The 26,444-nt window shown below is 43.1% G+C and overlaps 1 protein-coding gene across 2 annotated transcripts; it reads left to right on the top strand.

Moving 5' to 3' along the window:
- Positions 1-320: 320 nt before the first annotated feature.
- On the top strand, positions 321-26,444 carry NRIP3 (nuclear receptor interacting protein 3). Of its 2 annotated transcripts, none has more exons than XM_084756547.1 (7): positions 321-588; positions 16,632-16,772; positions 17,524-17,606; positions 19,840-19,979; positions 22,380-22,432; positions 22,530-22,624; positions 23,093-26,444. In XM_084756547.1, the coding sequence occupies exons 1-7, from the start codon at positions 415-417 to the stop codon at positions 23,106-23,108; spliced, it is 702 nt and encodes a 233-aa protein (XP_084612673.1). In that variant the 5' UTR covers positions 321-414; the 3' UTR covers positions 23,109-26,444. The 2 variants fall into 2 exon arrangements, with proteins under 2 accessions (XP_084612673.1, XP_084612672.1); XM_084756546.1 differs by having other exon boundaries at positions 325-588; positions 16,611-16,772.

Genomic DNA, 26,444 nt, shown 5'->3' with positions numbered 1-26,444 from the left:
GTGGAGGAGGTTACGGGAGCACAGGGTCGCACAGCCCATCCCATGCATGGCAACCCACGCGAGACAGGGGTCAGGTGGGCGAAGCAGCCCCGCTGGACGCTTAGCGCCTCAGGGTCAGTCCGTCCACCGTGGGCTCCTGCTGGTTGGCTTTTTCTTCGGGGTGGATAATGGAGCAGAGGTGAGTGATTGACACTGGACACCCCACCCCCTCCCCGCCTCTCTCCTGAACGGGGCGCCCGAGGGGCGGGGCGCCGTGTCGGCCACGCCCTCTCCCGCGCGCACTGGCTGCTCCCCGTGACGTCACGCTCGGCTATAAAAGGCGCGGGAGCAGGCTCCCGCGGCGCTGTCAAGGAGCTCGAGGCTGAGGGTGCTCGGGCGGGGAGACCCGGCCGCCGGGCGGCGGGCGCCTCAGCGATGTTTTACTCAGGGCTCCTCACCGAGGGCGGCCGCAAGGAGACCGACATGCGGGAGGCGGCGTCCCTGCGGCAGCAGCGCCGGATGAAGCAGGCGGTGCAGTTCATCCACAAGGACTCCGCTGACCTGCTGCCCCTGGACGGCCTCAAAAAGCTGGGCTCATCCAAGGACACGGTGAGCTCCCCACCCAGGCCACGCCCGCCACCGGACTCTGGGCTGCCGCTGTCGCCCAGGCCCTCGCTGCCGCTTTCACTGAGTCACCGGCCAGGCCTGACTCTGCCCGCTCCTAGGCGGGTGCAACGCAAAAATCCTCTGTGTCTCACATCCCTGGGGGTCCTTGTAGCTTTCCTCGCCTGTTCTCCCTCAGCGCAGCCTCCTCCCACCCGGCTCTCTCCTTCCTAGTCCAAGGAAGAAAGAGACCCTGCCCTATTTCCCCCAGATCGCCTCCTTTCATCCCACTTACTCGGAATCTTGAATTTGGCTCCCAGAGCTGGAGCCTCGCAGCGAAGTCTTGGCTCTCACTGCCCCCCTCGTAGGCTGCATGGCCAGTTCTGTGTCCCAGACAGAGGTGACTCAGTGGGTGATTGCAAACAGTGGAAAGCGCGGTTTCTTGACAGTTGCTGGATCTATATGACTTAGGTTGATTCTACTGCTCTCCGCTCCTCGCCACCCCAAATCTACTTAGTTTAGTTTTGGTCTTGATCTACCTTTGATTTTCTACCCTGGGCGCGGGGTGGGGGGGTGGGGTGGGAGAGGGGTGTGCTGGCAGGGGAAAAGAGGAGGTCTAGCTCGAACATTTCCAGTACCTAAACATTGTTTCATCACTCTCATCTCTCCTTCTTCTTCTTCAGTTTTTTCTCTATAGAGGGGGAGGAGGGAGGAAGCCCTGACTGTTCCATGTACAGACCAGATAATGTGTGTACATAGTCGGAGCCGGGGAAGGTACAGTCTTTTTCTTTCTGACAGGATTATTCTTGGTTTTAAGTAGACGTCCAGGACGGAAGCCAGAATCCAAAACCATATTGTCCTCCGTCTATTGAATAAGGGTGTCTGAAGGATATGACCTATATTTAATTCTCACCTTTGCTCACAAATTTATATGTAACTTTGTAGCGTCATCAGGAGTCTTGCTATATAGCCTAGGCTAGCTTGCCCATCACATAGCCCACACTGGCTTCTGATTCTTAATCCTCCTGCCTCAGTGTCATGATTGCTGAGATTATATAGGCATGTACCACCACTCCCAGCTTTGATTGTTTTCTTGCATTTATAGTTTCCTTAATTATCGGTGGAGAAACTTATGAAACATTACTTAAATGTCCTTTGCAGTAAAAATAAATGCTCTAAATAATCTTTCTAGTATTTTTATAGTTTGAGCTTCGGAAATACTTAATTTTGAATGGGGTTGTTGGCCCTGGTTCACTGACATTGCTATTTCTGTCCCCATTATGACAAAGGAAGCAAGCGCTTTTGCTTTTTTTTTTTTCTTTTCTTTCTTTCAATAGTTTGAATGATTCATCAATACTAAAGATTTTTTTTCCTCCCTGCCATTAGATACTCTCATGAAAGCAAAGTTACTCCATATATCCTACTCTGTTTTTAAAAGCTGTTTTTCTGCTTGAGCATGGGTGTAGTTGATCCAGTGATGCTGAGAGGGATGAGTGGTTGAAATGTATTCCCACCAAAGAGATAGCTCCCTCTTCCCTTCTTTCACTTTAAAGCATCCATGATTCATTTGACAAACTCAGTCCAAATCTTCTCTCCTTCAGACCAAAGTCATCTCTTCAGTAAGGTGGGAGGTGTTATGAGAGGAATCAGTGTGGCTTGTAGAATGCTGAATCTCAGGCATTGGTGCTTGGTTTGGGTGGCTAAGGAGCTGCCTAATGAGAATTACCACAGTGCCCTTCTTCCTAAGGGTCCTTACATTGCTTTGAGCCCTGAAAGGAAAACTGTTCTAACTCCTTCTATCACAACTGAACCACAAGGAGTTGACAGCAACGAACATAGCTGAAGGCTACAAAGAGGATGCTTTCAGAGTATAGCCATGGATATGACACAAAGCAGTTGACTGTGAAACCCTGAACCATGTTTCACATTTTCTCTATCCATTTTCATAGCGTTAATTTTCCTCTCTCACTGTTCTCACACCTTTAATGTGCAAGTTATTGCAGGGAGGAAGCAGAACGCGTCACAGAAACCAAGGCTGACTGAGGGAGGGTAGGGAGAGCTGCAAGTGCTGGGGTGAAACAGCATGCTTAAAGCTCTCTTGGAGCTGGTGTTGCAACCTCAGTACAATCTCGGAAAGGGTTTTAGAAACATGGTCTTATCAACTCATTTTACAGACAAGGCAGATTGTGCTGACTCCATTTTCTTCCATGATGTGTAATTTGAAGGGTAATAAAATTAACAGTAGTTCTTACTTGAAGTCGTTTATCAAACAACCCAATAGAAATGGGACAAAAAGGAGGCATGAGAGGAGGATGTAGGTTTGAGAGGAGGATGTAGGCCTGAGAGGAGGATGCAAATCCAGCTTTTACTGACTCTATGGTTTGAGCAATGTTAAGCCTGTGGATTGTTTTTTATGACATAAGTATCCCATATTTTAATTATGCTTCTAGCTTTTATGAATTATCTACCGTGTGCCATGGTGTTTCTGTAATATTTAGTTTGGTAGCAAATATTTTTGGTTTAGCAGATAGCACCTGTAAGGCAATCCAAGATGGCCCAGGATAGTGCCTTTGTCCAATTCCTTTGTGTGTGGAGTTGGCTGCTACAAAATCTGCCATGGAAATTAACCATATTCCTTATGTCTGGCTGCCTTATTTTATCATTTCATTGTGTTGTGGTTTTTGTAACAAAATGAGAACTAAAACCAGATTTATTAGCCATACTATTTTAACTGAAAAAATTGATAAAGCTAGACAAAAGTATCCTTATTCTTGGAGTTTTGCCTATTGTAGTTTTTCTTGTTTTGGCTACCAGGATAATGAAAGTTCTTGTTGCACTAAAGACTTTACTTTTTGAAAGCAGTGTGCCATGTGATGATATGCTGTGTTTCTTATATGATTCTACTCCTGACCTGCCTGGCTGTATCCTTCCATACCTGTAGCAGAGAGAGAAGGTTTCCTTCCTCTCTATGTTTGAGTCTGCATATAGCCAAAACTTTAGCCAGACTTACTAGAATTAAGGCCAGGGGAGAGATAGTAGAACACAGCGAGGGAAAGTGACTATCCAATATCTGATGAGAACAGATCTTTGTCAAATGAGAACAGCTCAGTCTGGTGCCCTATAGATAGGACTAGAGAACTTTGTAGCCTTAGAAAAGGAGCATTAAAATGCCAGCATAGTACCAGCCTCTATAAAGGGACCTATGATGGGATGAGGAGAGTAGGAGTGGAAGTTGGGGGTGGATATGGTCAAGATACATTGTACACATGTATGAAATTGTCAATAAATAAAATGCTATTTTAAAAGGATTGCTTTTATGGATATATTGAAGAAAATGAAGGAGTAAAATATGTCAGGAACAAATGAATGTTCTGGGTAAAAAATATGCTAGGCGATAGTGGTGTACACCTTTAATCTCAGCACTTGGGAGGTAGATCTCTGAGAGTGAGGCCAGCCTGATCTATAGAGTAAGTTCCAGAACATTCAAGGCTACACAGAGAAAGCCTGTCTTGAAGCCCCACCCCAAACGATACATCAGGTACAATGGTCTCGCCATCTGGATGCTTCATGGGTTGGAGAACTGAGAGAGGACCAGTATGGCTAGAGGAAAATGAGCAAGGAGTGTGGTGATAGGAGAAAGCAATAGACACAAATTGGAAGGCTAGATCTGTCTTTGCCATGCTGGGCATTGAACCAGAGCCTTGCACGTACTAGATAAGTGTCTACCACTAAACTGCGTCCTCAGCCTCTGACATGCATTTAAAAACAAACAGACTTAGCAGAAAATGAACTGAAGCATAAAAACAAGAAGACAAGGGATGTAACTGCTGCGTTATAGATAGAAAATGATGGAAGCTTGCTTAGACTGGAGGAAGTAAAGCTGAGGGGAGGGGTCTTGACAGTAGCTGTGGTTTGGAGGAAGGAGCAACAGCACTTGGAAGGGGAGAATAGGAAGAGAATCAAGAATGTGTGTGATGCTAGGGAGATGGCTCGGTGCTAAGAGCACTTGCAGCTGACTAGGGTTCAATTCCCAGCACCCACATGGTGGCTCACAACCTTCTGTGACTCCAGTTCTAGGGGACCCAGCTCCTCCCCTCTTTTGACCTTCCTGGAACACACAGACATCCACGAAGGCGCAACACCCATACATATAAAATAAAATAGAAATTAAAAGAAAAAAGAGTGTGTATGAGTTGGTTACTTAGACTAGAATGGGCAATATAGTGAGACCATTCTCAAAACTTAATCAAGCCAAACCAAAACAAGTAGGTGGCAGTCCCATCAGCTGAGGCTGGCAGGAAGAAGTAACTGACCAAACATGGAGCTCAAACTTCCTTTATTACTGTTAAAGAAAGCAAAGCTTAGTGAGATTAGTGATTTGCCCAAGGTAATATGTGGCAAGTGGTAATTTGCTAAAAGTAGAACGCCTTCATGCAGCGATAATTAAACAGAAGAGCTAGGGAAGGGGATGAGTGGTGGTTAGTGGATCTTGAATGCTAAATTGAGAATTTTTGCTTGATCCAGCTGGCAAGAGAATCACTGTAAGGGGAAGAGATCATGAAGGTAATATTTTAGGAGTACAGATGCTTAGATTTAGCAGTAGCGGTAGAAGTATAGAATAATATATGAGGAGGCAGAATTGTGTTCACCAAGATAGAGAAGGGTATAGAGAAGAAAAACAACATTTATGGGAAATATGGGTAGGACAAGTTGAGTCTGCAGTGCCTGTGCCATGTCCAAGTAGAGGGGCACAGTTGGGTCTATGAGAGCTGTGCTTGAGACACAGTCCTTATGCTTGAGAGAGAATCCTTATGAAGGTAGTAATTTATGCAGTAAAGTAGATAAAGTTGCCCGTAGCAAGTATGCAGAGTGAGAAAAAGGCCAAATATTGAGCACTGACAGACACTGACATTTCTTTTTTTAAAAATTTATTTATTTATTGTATATGAGTGCTTTATCTGCAGAAGAGGGCATCAGATCACATCACAGATGGCTGTGAGCCACCATGTGGTTGCTGGGAATTGAACTCAGGACCTCTGGAAGAGCAGGTGGCGCTCTTAACCACTGAGCCATCTCTCCAGCCCCCACACTGACATTTCAAAAAGGAGCAGTGGTAAATGATCCAGTAGACAAGACAAAGAGTAAACCGAGAGATGGCTTTAGAGCCTAGTTGGAAGAGACATTCAAGAAAAATACAAAGTTGAGCTTATTGCTGCTTTTCTGATGACATACATGTGGAAGAAATCCACTAGTAATTAAGTAGTGAAATTGGTATGTGTTTGCACAGTACACTCAAGTATCTGCAGATGATAGCCACAAGTATGGGTGGCGAGATGGCTCAGGGTTTGTAATGTATACTGATCTTCCAGGGGACCTGAGTTTGCTTACCAGTACTTACACCTGTAACTGCAGATCCAGGGGCTCCAGTGCTCTCTTCTCTTCTCTGAGGGCGCTTGCACTCAGGTGTATTCACTCTCCACCCTGCCACATGATTACAAATAATAAAATAAAATAAATTTAGTGCACCAATTAGGACAGCTGTGAGGGAAAAGGTGTTAAATGGGCATATTGGTTATTTTTCTTGTAACTGTGATGAAATACCTGACAAAAGGAACTTTAGAAAACAATGATTTATTTGCTCATGGACTGAGGGTCCAGTCCATCATGGCAGATAAGATATGGTAGTGAAAACTTGAGGTCCTTGGTCCGTTGTGTTGCAGTTAAGAAGTGGACACACACACATACACACATGCACACACACAGATGCATGCACACACAAATACATATACTTAAAAATTAAATCTTGAAAATTTTACAGTGAGTGTGTCCGTGTTGTGTATGCATACAAACACATACTTTAGGCTTTCATGTTCTGGTAGATGTTTTAATTATCTAATTGGTTTTCCATTTTCAGTATTTTCTTTTTAAAATATGTATTTTTTTATCATGTATATGGCACTCTGTCTGCTTGTACCCCTGCAGGCCAGAAGAGGGCATCAGATCACATTATAGATGGTTGTGAGCCACCCTGTGGTTGCTGGGAATTGAACTCAGGACCTCTGGAAGAGCAGTCAGTGCTCTCGACCGCTGAGCCATCTCTCCAGCCCCTCAGTCCTTTTCTATTTGATTCTCTGATTAGAAAAGCTAATTCTCTTTCTAGGTCTCTTGTAGTAAGGATTGGCTGTTGAATTTTCCTGCTAATGGAACTTATAAAAAAAAAACCAAACATTTGCTTTCCTGACAAAAGGGATATATGGCCTTAGGGTGGCTCCCATCCTCTTCCCTCTTCTTTTGAATATGGATGGAATGCCTGGATCTTAGGGTACCTTGCTTATAACGGGGCGGGGGGGGGGGATGTGCAAGAGAAATGAAATTGTTCATCTGCTGAGTTAATGTAGGCAGTGTCCACTTTCAAGACTCTTGTTACTTCAGAAAAGTAACACTCCACTTAAACTTCTGTAAGATGGCCTTTCTTGTGACTGTACTCTTTCCTATGATATGGAATCACCACATTTATAAATAAATGGTGATGTGTCAACTTTTTTTCTTCAGAAAAGGTCTTACTATATTGTCTAGGCTGACCTTGAACTTGTGATCCTTCTGTCCCAGATTCCTTATCATTATGTCCATTCCTGATTAATTGATTTTACTAGTATGGATTGAGTTTGTTAATATGGATTAAATGGATTAAGCAAGATGGTTCAGCAGATAAAAGCACCTGCAACTGAGTCTGATGACCTGAGTTCTATCTTTGGGATTCACATGGTGGAAGGAAAGAACACACTCCTGAAATTTGCCCTCTGGCCCCAATATGTATGATGCAGACATGGGTACACACACACACACTAAGCTATAACATGGAATGGGTAAAAATTCCATTCTCAGGGGACATGGTGGCGTATGCCTTTAATCCCAGCACTCAGGAGGCAGAGGAATTGAATCGTTGTGAGTTCAAGGCCAGCCTGGTGTCTACAAAGCAAGTCCAGGACAGCCATGGCTACACATAGAGAAACCCTGTCTCGGAAAAAAAAATCCACTCTCTTAAGAATAAGTCATGTCTAAATTAGAGTTTCTATTGCTGTGAAGAGACACCATGACCATGGCAATTCTAATAAAGAAAAACATTTAATTAGGGCTAGATTACAGTTCTAAAGGGTTAGTCCATTATCATCATGGTGGAATATGGCAGCGTGCAGGCAGACATGGTGCTGGAGAAGGAGCGGAGAGGTCTACATCTTGATCTGTGTGGAGACTGTGTGCCACACTGCGCATAGCTTGAGCATGTGAGACCTCACAGCCCGCCCCCACAGTGACACACTTCCTCTACCAAGGCGACGCCTCCAAATAGAGCTCCTCCCTATAGGCTAAGCATTTAAACACATGAATGTGTCTGTGGGGGCCATAGCTATTCAAACTACCACATCTTCCCACTATATCCTCTCTCCTGTTATACTAACATTCTATTCAATTATTATTTTGAATCAAATCAGCATTTGCTGTTATATTGTGACCATGTTCATATTGTTCACAGCTGAGGCAAATATACAAATTTTTGTTATGTATTTTTCCAAAATTAATTCTTTGAAGTTTTTTTTACTTATTTTTTATTTTAAAATATTTTTTTATTAATTTATTCTTGTTACATCTCAATGGTTATCCCATCCCTTGTATCCTCCCATTCTTCCCTCCCTCCCATTTTCCCCTTATTCCCCTCCCCTATGACTGTTCCTGAGGGGGATTACCTCCCCCTGTATATGCTCATAGGGTATCAAGTCTCTTCTTGGTAACCTGCTGTCCTTCCTCTGAGTGCCACCAGGTCTCCCCCTCCAGGGGACATGGTCAAATGTGAGGCACCAGAGTATGTGAGAAAGTCATATCCCACTCTCCACTCTACTGTGGAGAATGTTCTGTCCATTGGCTAGATCTGGGTAGGGGTTTTTTTTACTTAATTTTCAATGTGAAATTGCTTTAAAACTAAATGATTATAAGCTCATTTTAAAAAGTTGAAACTAAAGTATAATTACATAATTTCCCCCTTCTTTCTTCCTAATTATTATTATTATTATTATTATTATTATTATTATTATTATTATTATTATTATTATTACTATTACTATTTACAGGGTTTCTCTGTGTAGCCCTGGCTGTTCTGGAACCTGTTCTGTAGCCTAGCCTGGCCTCTGCCTCCAGAATCCTGGGGTTAAAGGCACACACCACCCCCGCCTGGCCCTTTCCTTCCTTTTCCTCTCTCTCAATCTCATGTCTTCTTTTTCTTTAATAAATATATAAATACAACCTTCTCAGTCTGTATAATGTTTCTCATATGTATATGATTTTGAGGCTGACTACTTGGTATTGGATGAGCAGTTTGGTGTGTGTGTGGAGGGGGTCTTCCCAGGGAAGACCATTTCTCTCACTCACAGCTTTCTGTATTTGCCTATTGTTCTTGGCCTAAGGTGGGGGCCCCATGAGATCTCCCCCTCTGTGTAGCATGTCTGTTGATGGTGTCCATGTTCAGGTCTTGTTTAGGCAGCCATGTGGAGATTTCATGCTTGTAGCTTCCCTGGCACTTGTAGAAGATGCAGTCTCACAGCAGAATTCCTGTTCTCTGGTTTTTACATTCTTTCCACCCCCACACCCCCTTCCTTGGCATTCCTTGAGCCTTAGGAGCAGGAGCTGTGTTACGGTAGCATCAGTTAGATCTGAGCATCCCATGATCATATGGTCCTTACATTTTAATCGGTTGTGCGTTCTGTAATGCCCTGTCTATTGCAGAGAGAAAGTTCTTTAATGAAGGGTGAGGTATATGGCTAGACTCTGGCACAGGATATATGACTCATTTTTATTTTTGAGTCAGAATCTCATGCAGCCCAGGCTTGTCCTGTGCTCACTATATAGCTAAGGCTGGCCTAGAACACTTGACCTTCCTGCCTCAAGTGTTGTTTGGGATTACAAGCATGTGACACCATACTTGGTCCATTTTTTTCCTTGAGACATTCTTCCTGGAATCCCATTTTCTCATTTCATTTTGGTCTGGCTGCTGTTCATCTTAATAGTCAAACTTTTCACCCAGCACTGCTCTCAGCATTTCCTTTGCTGTCTTTCTCTACTGGATTCTTTTAGGTTTTTATTTATATGTATATGAATGTTTTGCCTGCATATATGTCTGTGTACTATATGCATGCCTGGTGCCAGCTGAAGCCAGAAGCTAGCATTAGATACTCTGTGCCTTGACTTATAAAATATTGTGAGTCACCGAGGGTGCTGGGAATCAAACCCAGGTCCTCTGACATAGCAGCCAATGCTCTTAACCACTAACCCAGCTCTGGACACCTCTACTGGAGCTTTTATCTCTTGGATCTCATGCTTTTTGTCTTTGTCTTCTTTTTGGTTGGATATCCTTCCATAGCTTCTTACGATTATGAAAATGATTTACTGTTAGATTATTTTTTAATATTTATTTTTATTTTCCTTTGTTTTTTATCTTCCTGTGTCTGTGCCAATAGAAGCCAGAAGAGGGCATCAGAGTCCCTGAAACTGGACTCATAGGAGGCTGTGAGCTACTATGTGGTGCAGGGAATTGAATCTGGCTCCTCTGGACAAGATGCTCACGTTCTCCACCACTGAGCCATCTCTCCAGCCCCACTGTTGGACTTTTGGACGTATTATTCCATTGTATTTTAGCATCTTTTTTTTAACCTTTGAAGAATTTTTATCATTCTGGTTTCTTTTTTAAAAAATATATTTATTTATATTTAAATTTATTTATTTATTTATTTATTTGTTTACTTATTATGTATACAGTGCTATACCTGCATGTGCACCTGCACACCAGAAGAGGGCATCAGATCACATTATAGATGGTTGGGAGCCACCATGTGGTTGCTGGGAATTGAACTCAGGACCTCTGGAAGAGCAGTCAGTGCTCTTAACCTCTGAGCCATCTCTCCAGCCCCATTCTGGTTTCTTATCCTTTGTATTTGGTTCAACTTTTTCTCTTTGGAAGCTTTTGGGATTGGTGTCATTTACCATGTTTCACAGGGATGTGTTATCTTTTGGTCTGTTTTCTTTTTTATGTATTTTCTTCCTCTAAGCATGTTTTATTTTGAGGTAGAGTTTCTTTTTCCTTCTTTGTACTAGGCTTTGCCCTCTTAATCTTTAAATCTACATCCTTCAGCTGTTCCTTAGTGTGGTACCCAATACTCCCATAGCTGTTATCCACATCTGAAAAGCAAACTAGTAGCCAGAGACTTTTAATGAGAAAGAGTAAACTTTTAGCATTCTTCCCAATTGTTTGGGTCAAGTGGGAGTCATATGCAGGCCTTAAACTCCTCTGTTTCTATTCCTACTCATACCCCATGGTAGAAGTTCCAGTACCTCTATCTTCTTAGCTTTTCCAGGGCTCTGGGCTGATTGTGAAAACTGCCTTTGTAGCTAGACACCACTATACAGGTAATAGCTCAAACATCATTCTCTTAAGTATCAGTACAAGTGGCACTTGTCATGTGTGGGTTCTATATGTATCCACCGATTCACCCACCTGTAAGATGAAAAAATATTTTTAAAAACTGTTTAAAGAGGCTGGAGAAATGGCACAGCAGTTATGAGCACTTTCTCTTCCAGAACAACTTCAGCTTCAGGAGATTTTGACACTTTCTTTTGGCCTTGTGGACACACACACACACACACACACACACTTAAAAATAAAATAAATACTAAAAATTAAAATAGCTGGGTGTGGTGGCACATGTCTTTAATCCCAGCACCCAGGAGACAGAGGCAGGCAGATTGCTGTGAGTTCAAGGCCAGCCTGGTCTACAAAGTGAGTCTGCGACAACAAAGGCTAACACAGAGAGACCCTGTCTAGAAAAACCATAAATAAATAAAATTAAATAAAATTAACATATAAAAAAATACTTCTGAGCAGCAAGTGATAGTACATACTTTTGTTTTGGTTTCTCAAGACAGGGTTACTCTGTGTAACCTTGGCTGTCCTGGAACTCTCTCTGTAGACCAGACTGGCCTTGAACTCACAGAGATCCACCTGCCTCTCCCTCCTGGGCACTGAAATTAAAGGCGTGTGCCAGATATCTCTGTGAGTTCAAAGCCAGCCAGGGCTGCATAATGAGACCCTGGTTAACAAAAAATCAAAACATATGATGACTTTTTCCTTGGTCATTATTCTCTAAACAATATAATATAACAACTATTTACTTTGTATTATAAACAATCTAGACATGGTTGAAATATAGGGGATGATATGACCAGATTATGTGCAAATAATGCCATCTTTTTATATAAGGGCCAAATATCCATGCCTGAGGGTCCTAGGATCAATTCCGAGGGTGACTGTACTAGTGGGAAATTTAGCAAGACTACTCTGCATGTAGTTCTAGAGACCAAGGTTTACAATGACCCCTGAAAAGGTTTCTACAGCAGTCAACTCTTCTCCAGTCAGTCAGAACTTTTAAGAAATATGTGAAGCAATATGTTCAGGAGCTTTATATGGGCTTAAAGGTGCACATGTCAACTCTACTCACAGTCCATCCTCCAGAGCTCAGTCACGCGGCTCTGCCAAAGGAAGGGTAGAAAGCAGATCATAGTTAACAGCCTAGGATAGAGGGAACTAGGATTGTTTTGCTTTGTTTCTGTTTTTTGAAACAGGGTTTCTCTGTGTAGCCCTGGCTGTCCTAGACTTTCTTTGTAGACTAGGCTGGCCTTGAATTTATAGAGATCTGCCTGCCTCTGCCTCCCTGGGTGCTGGGATTAAAGGCGTGTGCCAACATGCCTGCTGGGAACATTTTAATGAGCATTTATCAGCCCCTGCCATTCCTGTAAAACAGTGTGAAGCACTCAAATTTTCTCTAGTACATGCTGTTCTGATGTTAATATTTTATCAAAATCTGTTTTTCTTTTTCTCTTACTTTTTTTTTTTTTTTTGTATTTGTGGGATTTTTCCTTTAATAGCATGTTAGGGAAATTTTGTTTGGGAGCAAGTGAACATAGGACTGAAATGGTAGCTCAAAGGTTAAAAGCATTGGCTATATTTGCAGACCCAGGTTGAATTCCCAGCACCTACATGGTGGTTCATAACCATCTGTAACTCTTCAGAGGATTTGATGCCGTCTTCTGGCCCCTGAAGGTACCAGGCATGCACATACTTATGGGCAAGCAAAACACTCAAACACATAAAGATGAATACGTAAGTAAAATTTTAAAATATGTAGGCTTATTAAAGTGATGAAATATCTGAGTTTGATATGGGTTAGTTGTCCATAAATTTTGTACTTTGAATACTTCTTTTGAAGTATAAAAGTGGAGGCAGGCAGATCTCTCTGAGTTTGAGGCTAGTCAAAGTTACATAGAGAAACCCTGTCTTAAGCTAAACAAAACAACCCACAAAAATTGGTTAGGGCTGGAGAGGTGCCTCAGTGTTTTGTTGTTCTTTCAGAGGAACCAAGTTCAATTCCCAACACCCACATGATGGCTTATAACCATCCATATCCATAACTCCAATTCCAGGGGATCTGATACTCTCTTCTGTCCTCCTCACTTACCAGTCACACATATGGGACACATACATACATGCAGACAAAACATAGAAAACAAAATAAATCTAAAATTATCTTAAAAGAAGTATAAAAATCAATAAAATAATTATATACATTAACATAAAATGTCTTTTTTTTCTTGTTGTATCCTAGGATGGCCTTGAACTTACTATGTAGCCAAAGATGGCCTTGAACTTATGATCTTCCGTCTTCCACCTTCCAAGTGCCAAAAGTGCAGGCATGCACCAACACATCTGGCTTGTACAGTACTGAAAATGAAATTATTTACATGCTAGGCAACCACTCACTAACTGGGCTACAGTACCCCAGCCCAGAAAAATGTCTTTCATATACTAACTAAAAATAGATAATTTTTGACAGCTTAATTATTATTGTCCCAATTTTAACATGTTTACAAAGATGGGTCTTTTTGTTTGCTTGCTTGCTTTGTTTGGATATGCTTCTTTGGACTTGCTCCTAATTTAATTAGAAGGCCTTCACTTTTAACTTTGTATACTTTAGTGATATTTCAATATTTTGCATTGAGCATATGGTTAAATGTTTTTTATTCAATGATAATGAAGTTAGAAGGGAGAAACCAGCAGGGCTGCATGCACTGGAGAAGTTAAATAAAATTAGGCTGAGGGATGGGCCATCAGTTAGGGTGCTTGCTGCTCTTCTAGAGGACTTGTTCCCAGCACCCGTGCTGGGCAGCTCACAACTGCCTGTAACTCCAGATCCAGGGGCTCCAATACCTCTTCTGGCCTCTTTGAGTTTTGCGGGGATTTCTTCTTTCCAGGATCTAGGAATGATGAGTATGCTCTTTAGTTCTTTAGAGTTTTGAAATGTTATTATAAAGTGGGCATAAGATACATATGTGTAGAAAATGTCTCAAGTCAAATGACTTAACAAAAAACAAAAAACAAACAAAACAAAACAAAAAAGGAGTGGTGACACATGCCTCTAATCCCAGCACAGAAGCAGGCATAGCTCTGTGAGTTCGAGGCCAGCCTGGTTCTACAGAGTGAGTTCCAGGACAGCCAGGGCTACACAGAGAAACCCTGTCTTGAAAAATAAATAAATTAATTAAATTAAATTAAATTAAATTAAAATTAAAAAAAGAAAGAGGTGTTCTAGATGGTCTGGAGGCCACTTTGAGTAGGAACAGAGGAACATGAATATATATGATATAGAACCTACTAAGTTCTTCTGAAAACCAAACTTGAATGTACATGTGTCATTCTGTTTCCTAACATTGTGTTTCTGGCATGTATGTTCTTGATCAGTGGTAGTTTGTTTTAAGCCCCCACTTTCTTGTTCATTAAAAAGTGGGAGAATCTGGGAATATATCTTAGTAATAGAGTGTTTGACTAGTACGCAAATACTAGCATACCCTAGGTTAAATCCTCACTACTGCAGGAGGATGTTGAGGGATGGAAGAGATTGTAAAGAGGAGAGAGAGGAAGAAGGAAAGTAGGTAAATGAATAACAAGATAGGCCAAGGGATACAAGTATTTTGATATCTGGAGGCTATCAGTGCGGATCATCCTGTGGGGTTTGCCTTGTTCCAAAATGTACATGTTAAGAGGTTTGCTCAGCCATGACTGTCTTTCTATTCCATCAAGCCTGTTGGTAATTCCACCTTCAGAAGAGCCAGGCCCGCAAGGCACTTGCAAAGTAGGTATGAAAAGTAAGGGGATAAGGGGTAACATTTAGTATAGCAATACACAGAGCTTCTGAATACCCATGACATAAGGCACTGACTTAACAGTTGTCTAGGTAAATACAGAGATCACCTATTCTAGAATAAACTTCTTTCTCCTGAATTGCCCTTGTAAAGGGAAGAAGGTAGAAGTCCACATCATCAGGGTCCTTTGATTCTCTTAAGTCATAGTTGGCCCTATAGTCATGTATTAATTCTTTCTCTATTACTGTGATAAAACACCAGGACCAAGGTAATTTATTGAAGGAAGGGTTTATTTGGGCTGAGGATTCCAGAGGGATGAGTCTACCACAATTGCAGTGGGGAAATGCGGTAACAGGCAGGCATGGTGATTGGAAGTGGAAGCCGAGAGCTGAGGGCTCATAGCTTGAACTGCAAACATGAAGCTGAGAGGATACAGTGGGTATGTTTCAGGGTCTGAAGACCTCAAAGTCTGCCCCAGTGACATACTTCCTCCCACAAGACCATACCGTCTGCCTTAGACATTATTCTACTGCTGTGAAGAGACACCACAAAAAAGAAAGCTCTTCTAAATAAGAGCATTTAATTGGGAGTTTGCTTAAACAGTTTCAGAGGTTTAGTCTATTATCATCATGGTGGGGAGCATGCAGCATGAATAGTGCTGAAGCAGGGGAGAGAGAGAGAGAGAGAGAGAGAGAGAGAGAGAGAGAGAGAGAGAGAGAGAGAGAGAGAACCTGGCATGGGCTTTTTGAAACCTCAAAACCCATCCTCAGCAATCCTTCTAAGCCTATTGAGGAGTCCCACCTCTTGTCCACTAGGCATTCAGATATATGACTATGGGGCCCATGCTGCCTAGGCCTCCCAAAGTAGCACCAGCAACTAGGGACCAAGTATTTAAATGCTGAAGAATATGGGGAACATCTCATTCAAACCACCACATTCCACTCCCTGTCCCCCGAGTCTCAGAAGCCATATCATAATGCAAAACCCACTTTGTCCAATTTCAAAAGCTTCTACTCTTTCACAGCCACAACACTTTTCAGTCCAAAGTTCCAAAGTCTTTCACATTTTTCCAAAAAATGGCATGGTCAGGCCTGTTACAGCACTAGCCCACCCTCTGGCACCAATTGCTATCTTCATTAGGTTTCTATTGCTATGATAAAACCTCAAGGACCGAAAACAACTTGGGGAGGAAAGAGTTTATTTTATCCTCCAACTCCCAGCTCACAATCCATCACTGAAGAAAGTTAGGGCAGGAACTCAAGGCAGAAACCGGGAGCCAGGAACTGAAGCACCAGCCATGGGTGAATTCAGCTTAATGGCGTTCTCCTCATGGTTTCCTCAACCAGCTTCCTTATACATCCCAGGCTCACTGCCCCAGGGACAGCACTCCGGAAGCAGGCTGGGCTTTTCCACATCAACTGTCAGTCAAAAATATGTGCCACAGGCTTATCTGCTGCCAGCCTGATGGGGACATTTTCTCAACTACAGTTCATTCCATCTTCTCAGATGACCTGAGCTTGTGTCAAGTTGACAACAACAACAACAACAACCAAAACAAAAACAAAAAACAAAAAAACTAAGCATCACACTCCAGAGTAGTCTGTCACACGTTGGTTTTTAGTACCCTCCCCTGACAATACCAATGACATCCTTACATGAGGGAAGAATAAGAAGCAAAGTTGGAGCTGTTTTGCGAGGTTCCTTCATTACCTCTGTGGAGCCAGGGGTGGGATGTTGGGAGAGGAGGGAATGGCCTGGCAGTAAGAAGCCTCTGCTTTGTATCCCTCAAGCAACCTCATAACATTCTGCAGAGGCGCCTCATGGAAACCAACCTGTCCAAGCTCCGGAGCAGTCGTGTCCCTTGGGCCTCGAAGACCAACAAATTCAATCAGGCTAAGTCTGAAGGGCTGAAGAAGTGTGACGAAGATGACATGATTTTAGTGTCTTGCCAGGTAATGTTCAGAGAACATTTTTTCCCCTAAAGTTTTCTAGAAAGTAGAATTTGGGGGTCATTTATGACTCCACTAGTAGGCTCTTTCCTCAAAACTTTATAGATAGTGGTTGTTAACATAGAATTAATAAATGGGTTTGAACAGTCTATATATATTAGATATGCGTACAATATTTTATGTGTTCACATTTGGGTTGGAAGAAGTACAAAAGCTTTTATCAGAGTTACAGAAGAATGTTTTTTATCTTTTTAAAGATTTGGCCTGTAGTTCAGTGGTAGAAAACTCATTTAGCATGCTCAAGGCCCTGAATTTGACCCCCAGAATGATTTTTTTAAAAAATTGTGTAAATCCAGGCTCTGTGGCACACTGAGCACAGTAGTCCTAGCACTGAAGGAGGCAGAGGCAGGCAGATCACTATGAGTTGAAGGGTAGCCTGGTCTACAAACTGAGTCCAGGTTAGTCAAGGCTACACAGAAAAACCCTGCCTCAAAAATCAAACAAAAAAATGAACCTATAATATTTAGTATATAGAATGACCCTCCCCTGCCCCACAGAGCTCCTTATAGGTATTCTGTTAGCAGGAAAAAGATCCAGTCAAAGACAGACTTGGCAGTGGGGGGATGGGACAGCGCTGACCAAGCAGTTGGAAGGTTGCTCTTAAACCGTGGCTTCATTTGCCATCTGCTATTTGCTCTTGGTCTCCTCTTCTGCTTCTCTAGAGCCTGTTAAAGAGTATATTTCCTTCCCACAGTGTGCTGGAAAGGACGTGAAAGCTTTGGTTGACACCGGCTGTCAATATAATCTCATCTCCTCAGCTTGTGTGGACAGATTGGGGTACGTAGTCACTTGTGCTGAATGGAAGTCAGATGTAATTATAATCCTTGACTGAATCGGGCTTAAGGTTATAGATGCGTGATGTATCTACAGAAGCACAGAGAAACATGAAAAGGGTTTTTGTTTGTTTGTTTGTTTTGTCCTTTTTTGTTTTTATGTAGGCAAGAACCAGTTTCCTTAATAAAGAGTATTGCAGACTGTCAGACAATGAAAGAAATGCAGGAAGTTGGGTCTTGTGTTAACTCCCAGTTTCTGACTTCTAAGCAGGTGTGTAGACTGTGGAATGAGAGTGTAGGACTCTCGCTCAGCATATGCCCTGCCTTGATTCACTGGTGACAAGTTGCCCTGTTGTTACTCGTGATGTGTAAGAAGCAAGGGTGACTTTCTCTAACTAGGAGAGAGAAAGCCCAGGCTTCTCCTCTTCTGGACAGAGAACGCCATTCTGGTTCTTACTACCATTTCCCTCAACCTTTCCTATTACCTTTCTCTCCCTCCTACTCTTCCAAAGTACCAGACGATCCCTGAGGCCCAGCCTAGAGTGAACAGAGTCAACCTACTGCTGCTTTCCACGGCTCTCAGCTTTCCTAACGCTGTGACCCCTTAATACAGCTCCTTGTGTTGTGGCGGTCCCCAACCGTAAAATCATTTTGGTTGCTACTTCATAACTATAATTTTGTTACTGTTATGAATCATGATGTAAAAATCTGTGTTTTCCAATGGTCCTAGGTGATGCATGTGAAAGGGTCGTTCAGCCCCCAAAGGGGTCATGAGCCACAGGTTGAGAACCACTGCTGTGCAGCAAATCATTCCTTAGACCAAATCAGTTACTGAGGCAGACCAAGTGGCCTGTTTAGAATGTCATCCGAATAATGCATAGTCTCAAGTGGGCTTACGCAGGGCTCCATTTCCTTCTTACTGCCTGCACTACACGATCTGTCCCTTCCACGTCTGCCTTGTTCTCCTGCCCCACCATTGCCGTGACTCTCTGAAGTCGGCTCTGGGAATTGTTCTGTACATTGCTATTTAGAGTCGGGGTAAAGTAGATTCCAGGACTCAGGTGAGAAGAATCTCAAGTTCTTGGTTTTGGTTTTTAGTGAGGTGAAGGGATGAGGTATGCACAATATGATGGTTTTAGAAAGACTAATGGTGTCCTGGTGCATAATTAGGCAGCAGACTGCATGATTAGGGAGGAATTAATAGCCATCTGTAAAACTGCAATTAGTGTTCTTTTGGACGGGCTGTAACACCAAAAGAGAAGAAGTGGAGGAAAGCAGAAGCTCTGGCACAGAAAGTCCACAATTAAGTATTTATCCACAAACCCATAACAGCTTGGGTGCTAGCTATTGCAATCAGCTTATGTAATTATGTGAAACCTTGGTGCTACTCCTTTTTATTCCTGTCCTGGCAAAGGCAAGTCAAATCAGTGAGAATTTTCACCATAATCTTCTTTGCTGTTACCAGTATCAACACTCTTGCCAAACAATTGCCTATCCCCATTAGCCTTATAGCCTAAGACAATCTCATTAGAATAAAATGAAATAGAAAGGATGGAAAAATGGGACCTTGAATGAAGCCTTTTCTAAATTAGGGTTAATTTGCCCTCTGATATCTGTTACCCAGCAGTGGGTAAAAAGACAGATTAATTAAACTATCAGGATGCAGAGTGGAATTCTTGGAATGTGTCAACTCTTCTTTACACAAATGCAGGTAGTGATTCAAGTATTTTTTTATTTATTATGTATACAGTGCTCTGTGTACATATACACAGGAAGGCCAGAAGAGGGCACCAGACCCCATTACAGATGGTTATGAGCCACCATGTGGTTGCTGGGAACTGAACTCAGGCCCTTTGGAAGAACAGTCAGTGCTCTTAAGTGCTGAGCCGTCTCTCCAGCCCAGTGAGCTTCTTAAAAATAGGAAACAAAGCCAGACAGTGGTGGTGCTCGCCTTTAACCCCAGCACTTGGCAGGCAGAGCCAGGCGAATCTCTGTGAGTTTCAGGCCAGCTTGGTCTAATGAGCAAGTTCCAGGCCAGCCAAGGCCACACAGAGAAACAAACATAGGAACAAAGACAAGAAACAGATCTCATGCTTTCTTTTGTATTCCCGGCAAGTTTAGGAAAAAAGGCTGGAGCAAGCACAATCCGGCTAGCCCAGTAAGTCCCTAGAGAACCCGATTCTGAGACAGAACGGGATTATGCCAATGGAATTATGAAAGTTTTCTTTCTGTTTCAGACTAAAGGACCATGTCAAATCTCACAAACATGAAGGAGAAAAGCTTTGTCTGCCACGGCACCTCAAAGTAGTAGGCCAGATAGAGCACCTGCTGATTACAGTGGGCTCTCTCCGGCTGGACTGCCCAGCAGCTGTGGTTGGTGAGTTAAATTGGGGACTAGACTGTTGGACTGTACATAAACCTTCCTGAGGTTTCATGCCTATAATATTTACTTCTTCAAAACACAGGAGAGCCATTTCCTTAGACTGTGTACCTTTGTGCTAATTTTACCCTTCCAAGTGCTAGGACTAAAGGCATATGCCACCATACCCAGCACATTTGTTGTTGTTGTTTCAAGACAGGGAGGGCTTCTCTCTATAGTCCTGTCTGTCCTAGGGCTCACTATACACATCAGGCTGGCCTCGAACTCACAGAGATTCTCCTGTCCCACCTCCTGAGTGCTGAGATCAAATGCATGCTCAGCCCAGCACATTATTTAAAAATTTTTTAAAAATAATTTATTTTTATTTTATGTACATTGGTGTTTTGCCTGCATGTATGTCTGTGTAACAGTGTCAGATTCCCTGGCATAGGAAATACAGTTGTGGGCTGCCGTGTAGGTACTGGGAGTTGAACTCAAGTCCTCTGAAAGAGCAGTCAGTGCTCTTAACTGCTGAGCTATCTCTCCAGCCCTTATTTTAAAATTTTTTTAAAAATGTTTTTACTAGGGGCTGGAGAGATGGCTCAGTGGTTTAGGGTATTTCATGCTCTTGTGGAAGATTCAGGGTAGGTTCCCAGCATCTATAGAGGATTGCTCCAGTTCTGAGAGATCTGACGCCTTCTCCTGACATCCTCAGGCTCCTGTACACATGTGGTGTATATACATGCTTAGGTACACACACTTAACATTAAGTAAACAAACAAGTCAGTCTTTAAAAATAGATTGGAGCCAAGCCAGGCGTGGTACCGCATGCCTTTAATCCCAGCACTCAGGAGGCAGAGGCAGGCAGATCTCTGTGAGTTTGGAGGCCAGCCTGGTCTACAAAGGGAGTCCAGGACAGCCAGGGCTACACAGAGAAACCCTATCTTGAAAAAACAAAACATACATAAATAAATAAAGTGGAGCCAGTGGAATTGATCAGTGGATTAAGATGGTTGGCACCAAGCCTGTCAACCTGAATTTGATCCCCACAACCTACATGGTGGGAGGAGAGAACTGACCTTTGCAAATTGTCCTGACTTCCATGCGTGCTCCACAGCACAGGTGTGCCTCCCATAAATAGATACATGCGATTAAATTCTTTAATAATGAAAAATTATACTTAATTACATAAGGCTATGTTCATACAAGTATGTAAGTGCACTCTGAGCACAGCCCAGCTCCTTTCTCACTTCTCTGTTCACAGTCCTCACCGATGCCCTAGACAGCTTCAGTACTATTTTATGTCTCCTGTCTATATATGACTTCATGTGCCCATATGAAATAAGCCACACATGAAGAGAGAACATGAAACATTTGTCTTTCTTTTGTTGTTGTTGTTTTGTTTTGTTTTTTGAGACATGGTTTCTCTGTGTAGACTTGGATGTCCTGGACTCACTTTGTAGACCAGGCTGGCCTTGAACTCACAGTGATTCAACTGCCTCTGCCTCCCGAGTGCTGGGATTAAAGGCACGCGCCACCATGCCCATCAAATATTTGTGTTTCTGAGACTGATCTAATTGGCTTACTATGATTATCTCCACTTGCATCCATTTCCCTAGAAGTGACATAGTGTCATTCTTCTTTGTGGATAAAACCTGAATTATGCATATAAGCCAAGGAACCCGACTTTTTTTTTTTTTTACTTTATTTGTTTCAGGAGAGGTATACTCCTGTGACGTGACAGTTTTGTGGAGTCAGAGGTCAGGTCTTTCCCTCCACCATGTAGATTCCAAGGATTGAGTTCAGGTCATTAGACCTGGCAGCAAGCACCTTGCCCACTGAGCCATCCTACCTGCCTGAAGACAGATTTTATTTATTTATTTATTTATTTATTTATTTATTCATTTTTGTGGCCGTCCTGGACTCACTTTGTAGACCAGGCTGGCCTCAAGCTCACAAAGATCTGCCTGCATCTGCCTCCCATGTGCTGGAACTGAAGATGTGTGCCACCATACCTGGCAGACAGATGTTTTTTATGTGCAAGTTAAAATGTCCCCATGGGCACTTTTTATGAACATGTTTTTGGCGAAAGCAAGATCCTCTTACTCCTCTGCCATAAGTGCCGGATCGCCTACTCTCCTTCTGTGCTTCTCATGTTCTCTGTTAGTCTACACCAAGCACCTGCCTATTTGTTACTGGAGAGAGAAAAAGACTGGCTTGAATGTTGGCTCTTACCTTCTTTTAGCTATAATGATCTGAGAAAGTACTCAGTAAAAATGTTCGACAGATGTTTACTGGGCAGGTAGCTGGTTTGTTGGGTGGGTGGGTGGACAGATGGAACAGATGAGCCTAACGGTGATGAGGCTGACGCCCGAGCCAGCATAGAAATGTCAAACCTTACTGTTTTCTTTTTATTAGATGATAATGAAAAAACCTTGTCGCTTGGTCTCCAGACTCTTAGATCCCTGAAGGTAGGACTGCCTTTACTTTCCCTTTGATATTTCCTCTCAGAGGCAGGGAATGAGAGTGGCAACGCTGACAGGTGACCTGTGGTCCTCCTTGTTTTAGTGTATCATAAACTTGGACAAGCACCGGCTGATCGTGGGGAAGACAGACAAAGAAGAAATCCCTTTTGTGGAGACAGTTTCTTCAAGTGAAGACAAGTAAGTACTGAAAGTAGTCAGTGAGGTCAAAGCTATCTACCACGAGTTAGCTTTCAGTCATAGCGGAAGTAAGCCCTTACCCAGCCCAGAGCTTACTGTCCCGCAGAGCTCTAGCCCACACGCTATAATAAACAACAAGGACGGCACACAGACGGATGGAAGAAATGAACAGCTTGTTAAGGTGTGTGTGTGTGTGTGTGTGTGTGTGTGTGTGTGTGTGTGTGTGTGTAACAAGGTTTCAGTACATAGCCCAGGCATGGAATAGGATGTGAGTTGGGAGAGGGAGAGTTGAGCTAGCGTGTTGGTATGTAGCCCAGGCTGGCTTTGAATGCATGAGCTTCCTGCCTCAGCCCCCTAAGTGCTGGGATCATAGGTGTGTGCATGAGAAGTTTTTGAGCCAAAGTTAATTTGCCTTTGGATTAACTCCTTTGAATTTGCTATCGATTCTTTGTTTCCTTGTCGTTTCAGCACCTCAGAAGCATAACCCCAGCCTGAGGCGGTCTGCATGTGTACGCAGCAGGTTGACAGACTGAGAAGACTGGGTTTGAACTAAATGCAGTAGCACCTTGCTATGGACCAAGTCCTTCCCTCCAGTGCTCCCTGCAGGGGCTTCTTCCCACTCAGACCTTCCTAGACTATAGTCTGTGCTTAGAGATCTTGTCTGGTTAATGGCTTAATGTTAAACAGCCATTGTTTTTTACTTCTTTGAATATTTAATTTATAGACCTTTTTGACACTGCCAGGTCTTATTTGTGGCCTATTTCTCTGCTTCTTCCAAGAACTTGCTCTTATTAGTCCAGTGTAGTCTGCCAGGTTCTATTTCCTCACAGATAGCACTTGCTGTCTTTAAATAGTAAATATATAATAAATAGGAACTTCTCTTCAGCTGTTTCAAAGAGGTGTAGACACATATGTCTTGACATTAGAATCTCTTCTGAAGTAATTGGTTTTTCCAGTGTAACTGATCTAGAAGATGTCTCAGAAGCTCATCTAGTCCAGACAGGCAAATGGATTGTCTAAATTCACGTATTAAGTCAATGGCAGAAGCCAGCCAGAATCCGGGCATCCAGACCAACACTCTTGTGCTGCTTCGTTTGTTTCCAAGCCTTAAGAGGAAGGCAGCAAGGTCAGAGTGCAGAAAACGGAGGGGTACTGGATGTGGCTTAGTGGTGGAGTGCTTGTCTAATGTGCACACAGTGCTGGCTTCAATTACAGCACCAGAGCTAGAGAGTTGGCTTCCTGAGCCTGGCGTGGTGGTGCACGCTTTTACCCAGCACTTGGGAGGCAGAGGCAGGCAGATCTCTGTGAGTTAGAGGTCAGCCTGGTCTACAAAGTGAGTCCAGGACAGCCAGGGCTACACGGAGAGACCCTGTCTCCAGGAACCAAAACAACAACAAAAAAAAAAACGAAGAGTGCTTGCTGAGCAATCATCAAGACTGCCATTTGGATCCCAGTACCCAAACAAAGGCTGAGTGTAGTTCCACACATCTGAACCCCAGAACTGAGGGTTTGAAGACAGGATGAATGCTGGGACTTTCTAGCTGTCAGCCTAACCAAGAGGGGGGAGGGGGAAAGAGAGAGCAAGAGAGTGAGCGACATCTCCAGAGTCCCTATCTTTGATAGAGGAACAGAGGACACGCAACATGTTCTCCCAACATGGCCTCTATGAGCCTGCACAGGTGCACAGCCGCACATGCACTCATACAAATCCCTGCACATACCCTCATGGACACGCACCACAGGAAAAAGTGAGAGTGAGGAGGCAAACACAGACTACAAAAGATGAGGCACTTTCTCACAGTGAACAAGAGAAAAAAAGACACCACAGATGTGGAGGAATACCAGCTGCTGAGAAACCACTGATAGTCTAGTTGTCACTATGAGGTATTACCTGAAAGAACTAGTCAGAATTCCTGTCTGTCTTGTTACATGTCATGAGGATTCAAGTAGCCAGAAATAGAGGTAGAGAAAGGAAAAAACAAAAAACAACAACAAAAACAAAAGAAAGCAAGACTGGAACAGAAGGGAGGAGACTGAGCACTAAGTCTGGGGGAGCCTACCTGGGAGACTTTCCGGGGATTGAAATAGGGAGCAAACCCTCCAGGCAGGGAGAGAAACCCCTCAGTACAAGGAAAGAAGATAGCTGGCAGCATGAAGAACCATTAAGAGCTGGGTGTGGCAAATGCCCTTAATACCCGAAGGCAGGGGCAGAGGCAGGCAAGATCTCTGAGTAGGAAACATAGCCTTGTCTACATAGAGAGTTCCAGGCTAGTCATGGATACACAGTCTCAAAAGACAATTAAATTAAATTTAAATTAAGACAAACAAAGAATAACCTTTATAACTGTTCAGTATTTCCTGGCCCATCTCAGTGTATTGGGGGAAAACACAAAGTTGTTTTTTAAGATTTTTTTTTCTGGCATGTCATCTCGAGCATAGAGGTACCTATAACAGAATCTCTCCTTCCATTCAGTTATTTGGCTAAGTCAGAAAAACAGCTAACTTTGGGTGACCATTCAAGATATTTCTAGGTCTACCCTTGGCTCATAACAGTTCTCAAACTTTGAATCTTGTCAGGTACCACCCACTAGCTTGGCTAGTCCCAGCCTTGAACCTGCCTATGAGCCACTCCGTTTATGCGTGTGTGAGGGGGGCATGCTCCCTCCACTGAGGCCTCCCTGCACTTCTATTTATCACAACATCACACCAGTTTGCTTTGTCTCATAAGACAGCTGGAAGATGTCACCCCTTATTTCCCTACTTGAGAGTTCTACCCCAAGCCTTGGCTCTCAGCCACAAAGGACGCATACTGCAGATCCTACTGGCATCTCCTTATTTGGATTTCCTGTGGACCAGTGAGGCCAGGAATGCTCAGGTTCTTGGAAGATGCAATTGATTCTGGCCCTTTGAGTTTAGCACTGTATGGCACCTGGTGGCTTTCACTGTTTCTTCTGGTCTCTGAAAACCAGTCAGTGATTTTCTAAATTTTCTTTAAAAATTTTTTTTCAGTGATTTTCTAATTTGGGACTAGAATCAACTGGGGCAAGCTGGACTCCATGTCATAGTTCACCCAGTTCATTTAAGTCATCCGAACTCTCCAGCTAAATTATTTTAATCCCCAGGCATAGAGATACCTAAAATGCCTCAAGATAGTTATAGGAAGTCTTGGGTTACATTAGTGCCTTTTTGTTTTGTTTTTGAGACAGGATCTTATTATGTAGCCTAAGCTGGCCTGAAACTCAGTATGTAGATGAGGCTGGCCTCGAACTCATAGAAATCTGCCTGTCTCTCATCACTAATGCTTTTTAAATGCTGCCAAATTAATTACTCTTATAGCTTCAGTCTTTCCAGTGTTCACCAGGGGACTCTGGCTCTCCTTTGGGAGCTATCAAACTAAGAAGGTAAATGAGTTTTTCCTAGGCAGAAAATGGTAGTCTCTCTAGAGATATAAGAAAGCGTCTACCCCATCATAGTTCTGAGTCCCTGGAAAGTAGCAGTAGATGTCACACCCAGGAAGTTGAAAGAGATTTGTTTTGTACTTCTATGTCTAATTTGAGGAAGGGGTATTTTCTGACCTAGCCCACTGGTGTGGTTTTCTGTCCCTTAGCTCAGAGCACCTGTAGCCTGGATTACCCAGCTGTCCTCACTCTTGTGCAGTAGAAATACCTTTTCAGGCTGGGGACGTGGAGGAGATGAACTGGATTCCTCCTCCTGCTGCTGCCAGGTCTCTCTGCATTAGCACTTTATCTGCTCAGTGTTTCTGGCTGAACTGGGCTTATTTGTGACGCTGATGTATCAATAAAGTGGACTCTTTCCCTGA

The sequence above is a fragment of the Acomys minous genome, assembly GCF_964271855.1.
Source record: "Acomys minous genome assembly, chromosome: 2".
NCBI classification, from domain to species: Eukaryota; Metazoa; Chordata; class Mammalia; order Rodentia; family Muridae; genus Acomys; species Acomys minous.
Note: the sequence above shows the minus strand (reverse complement) of the source record. Positions and strands in the feature narration are given on the sequence as shown.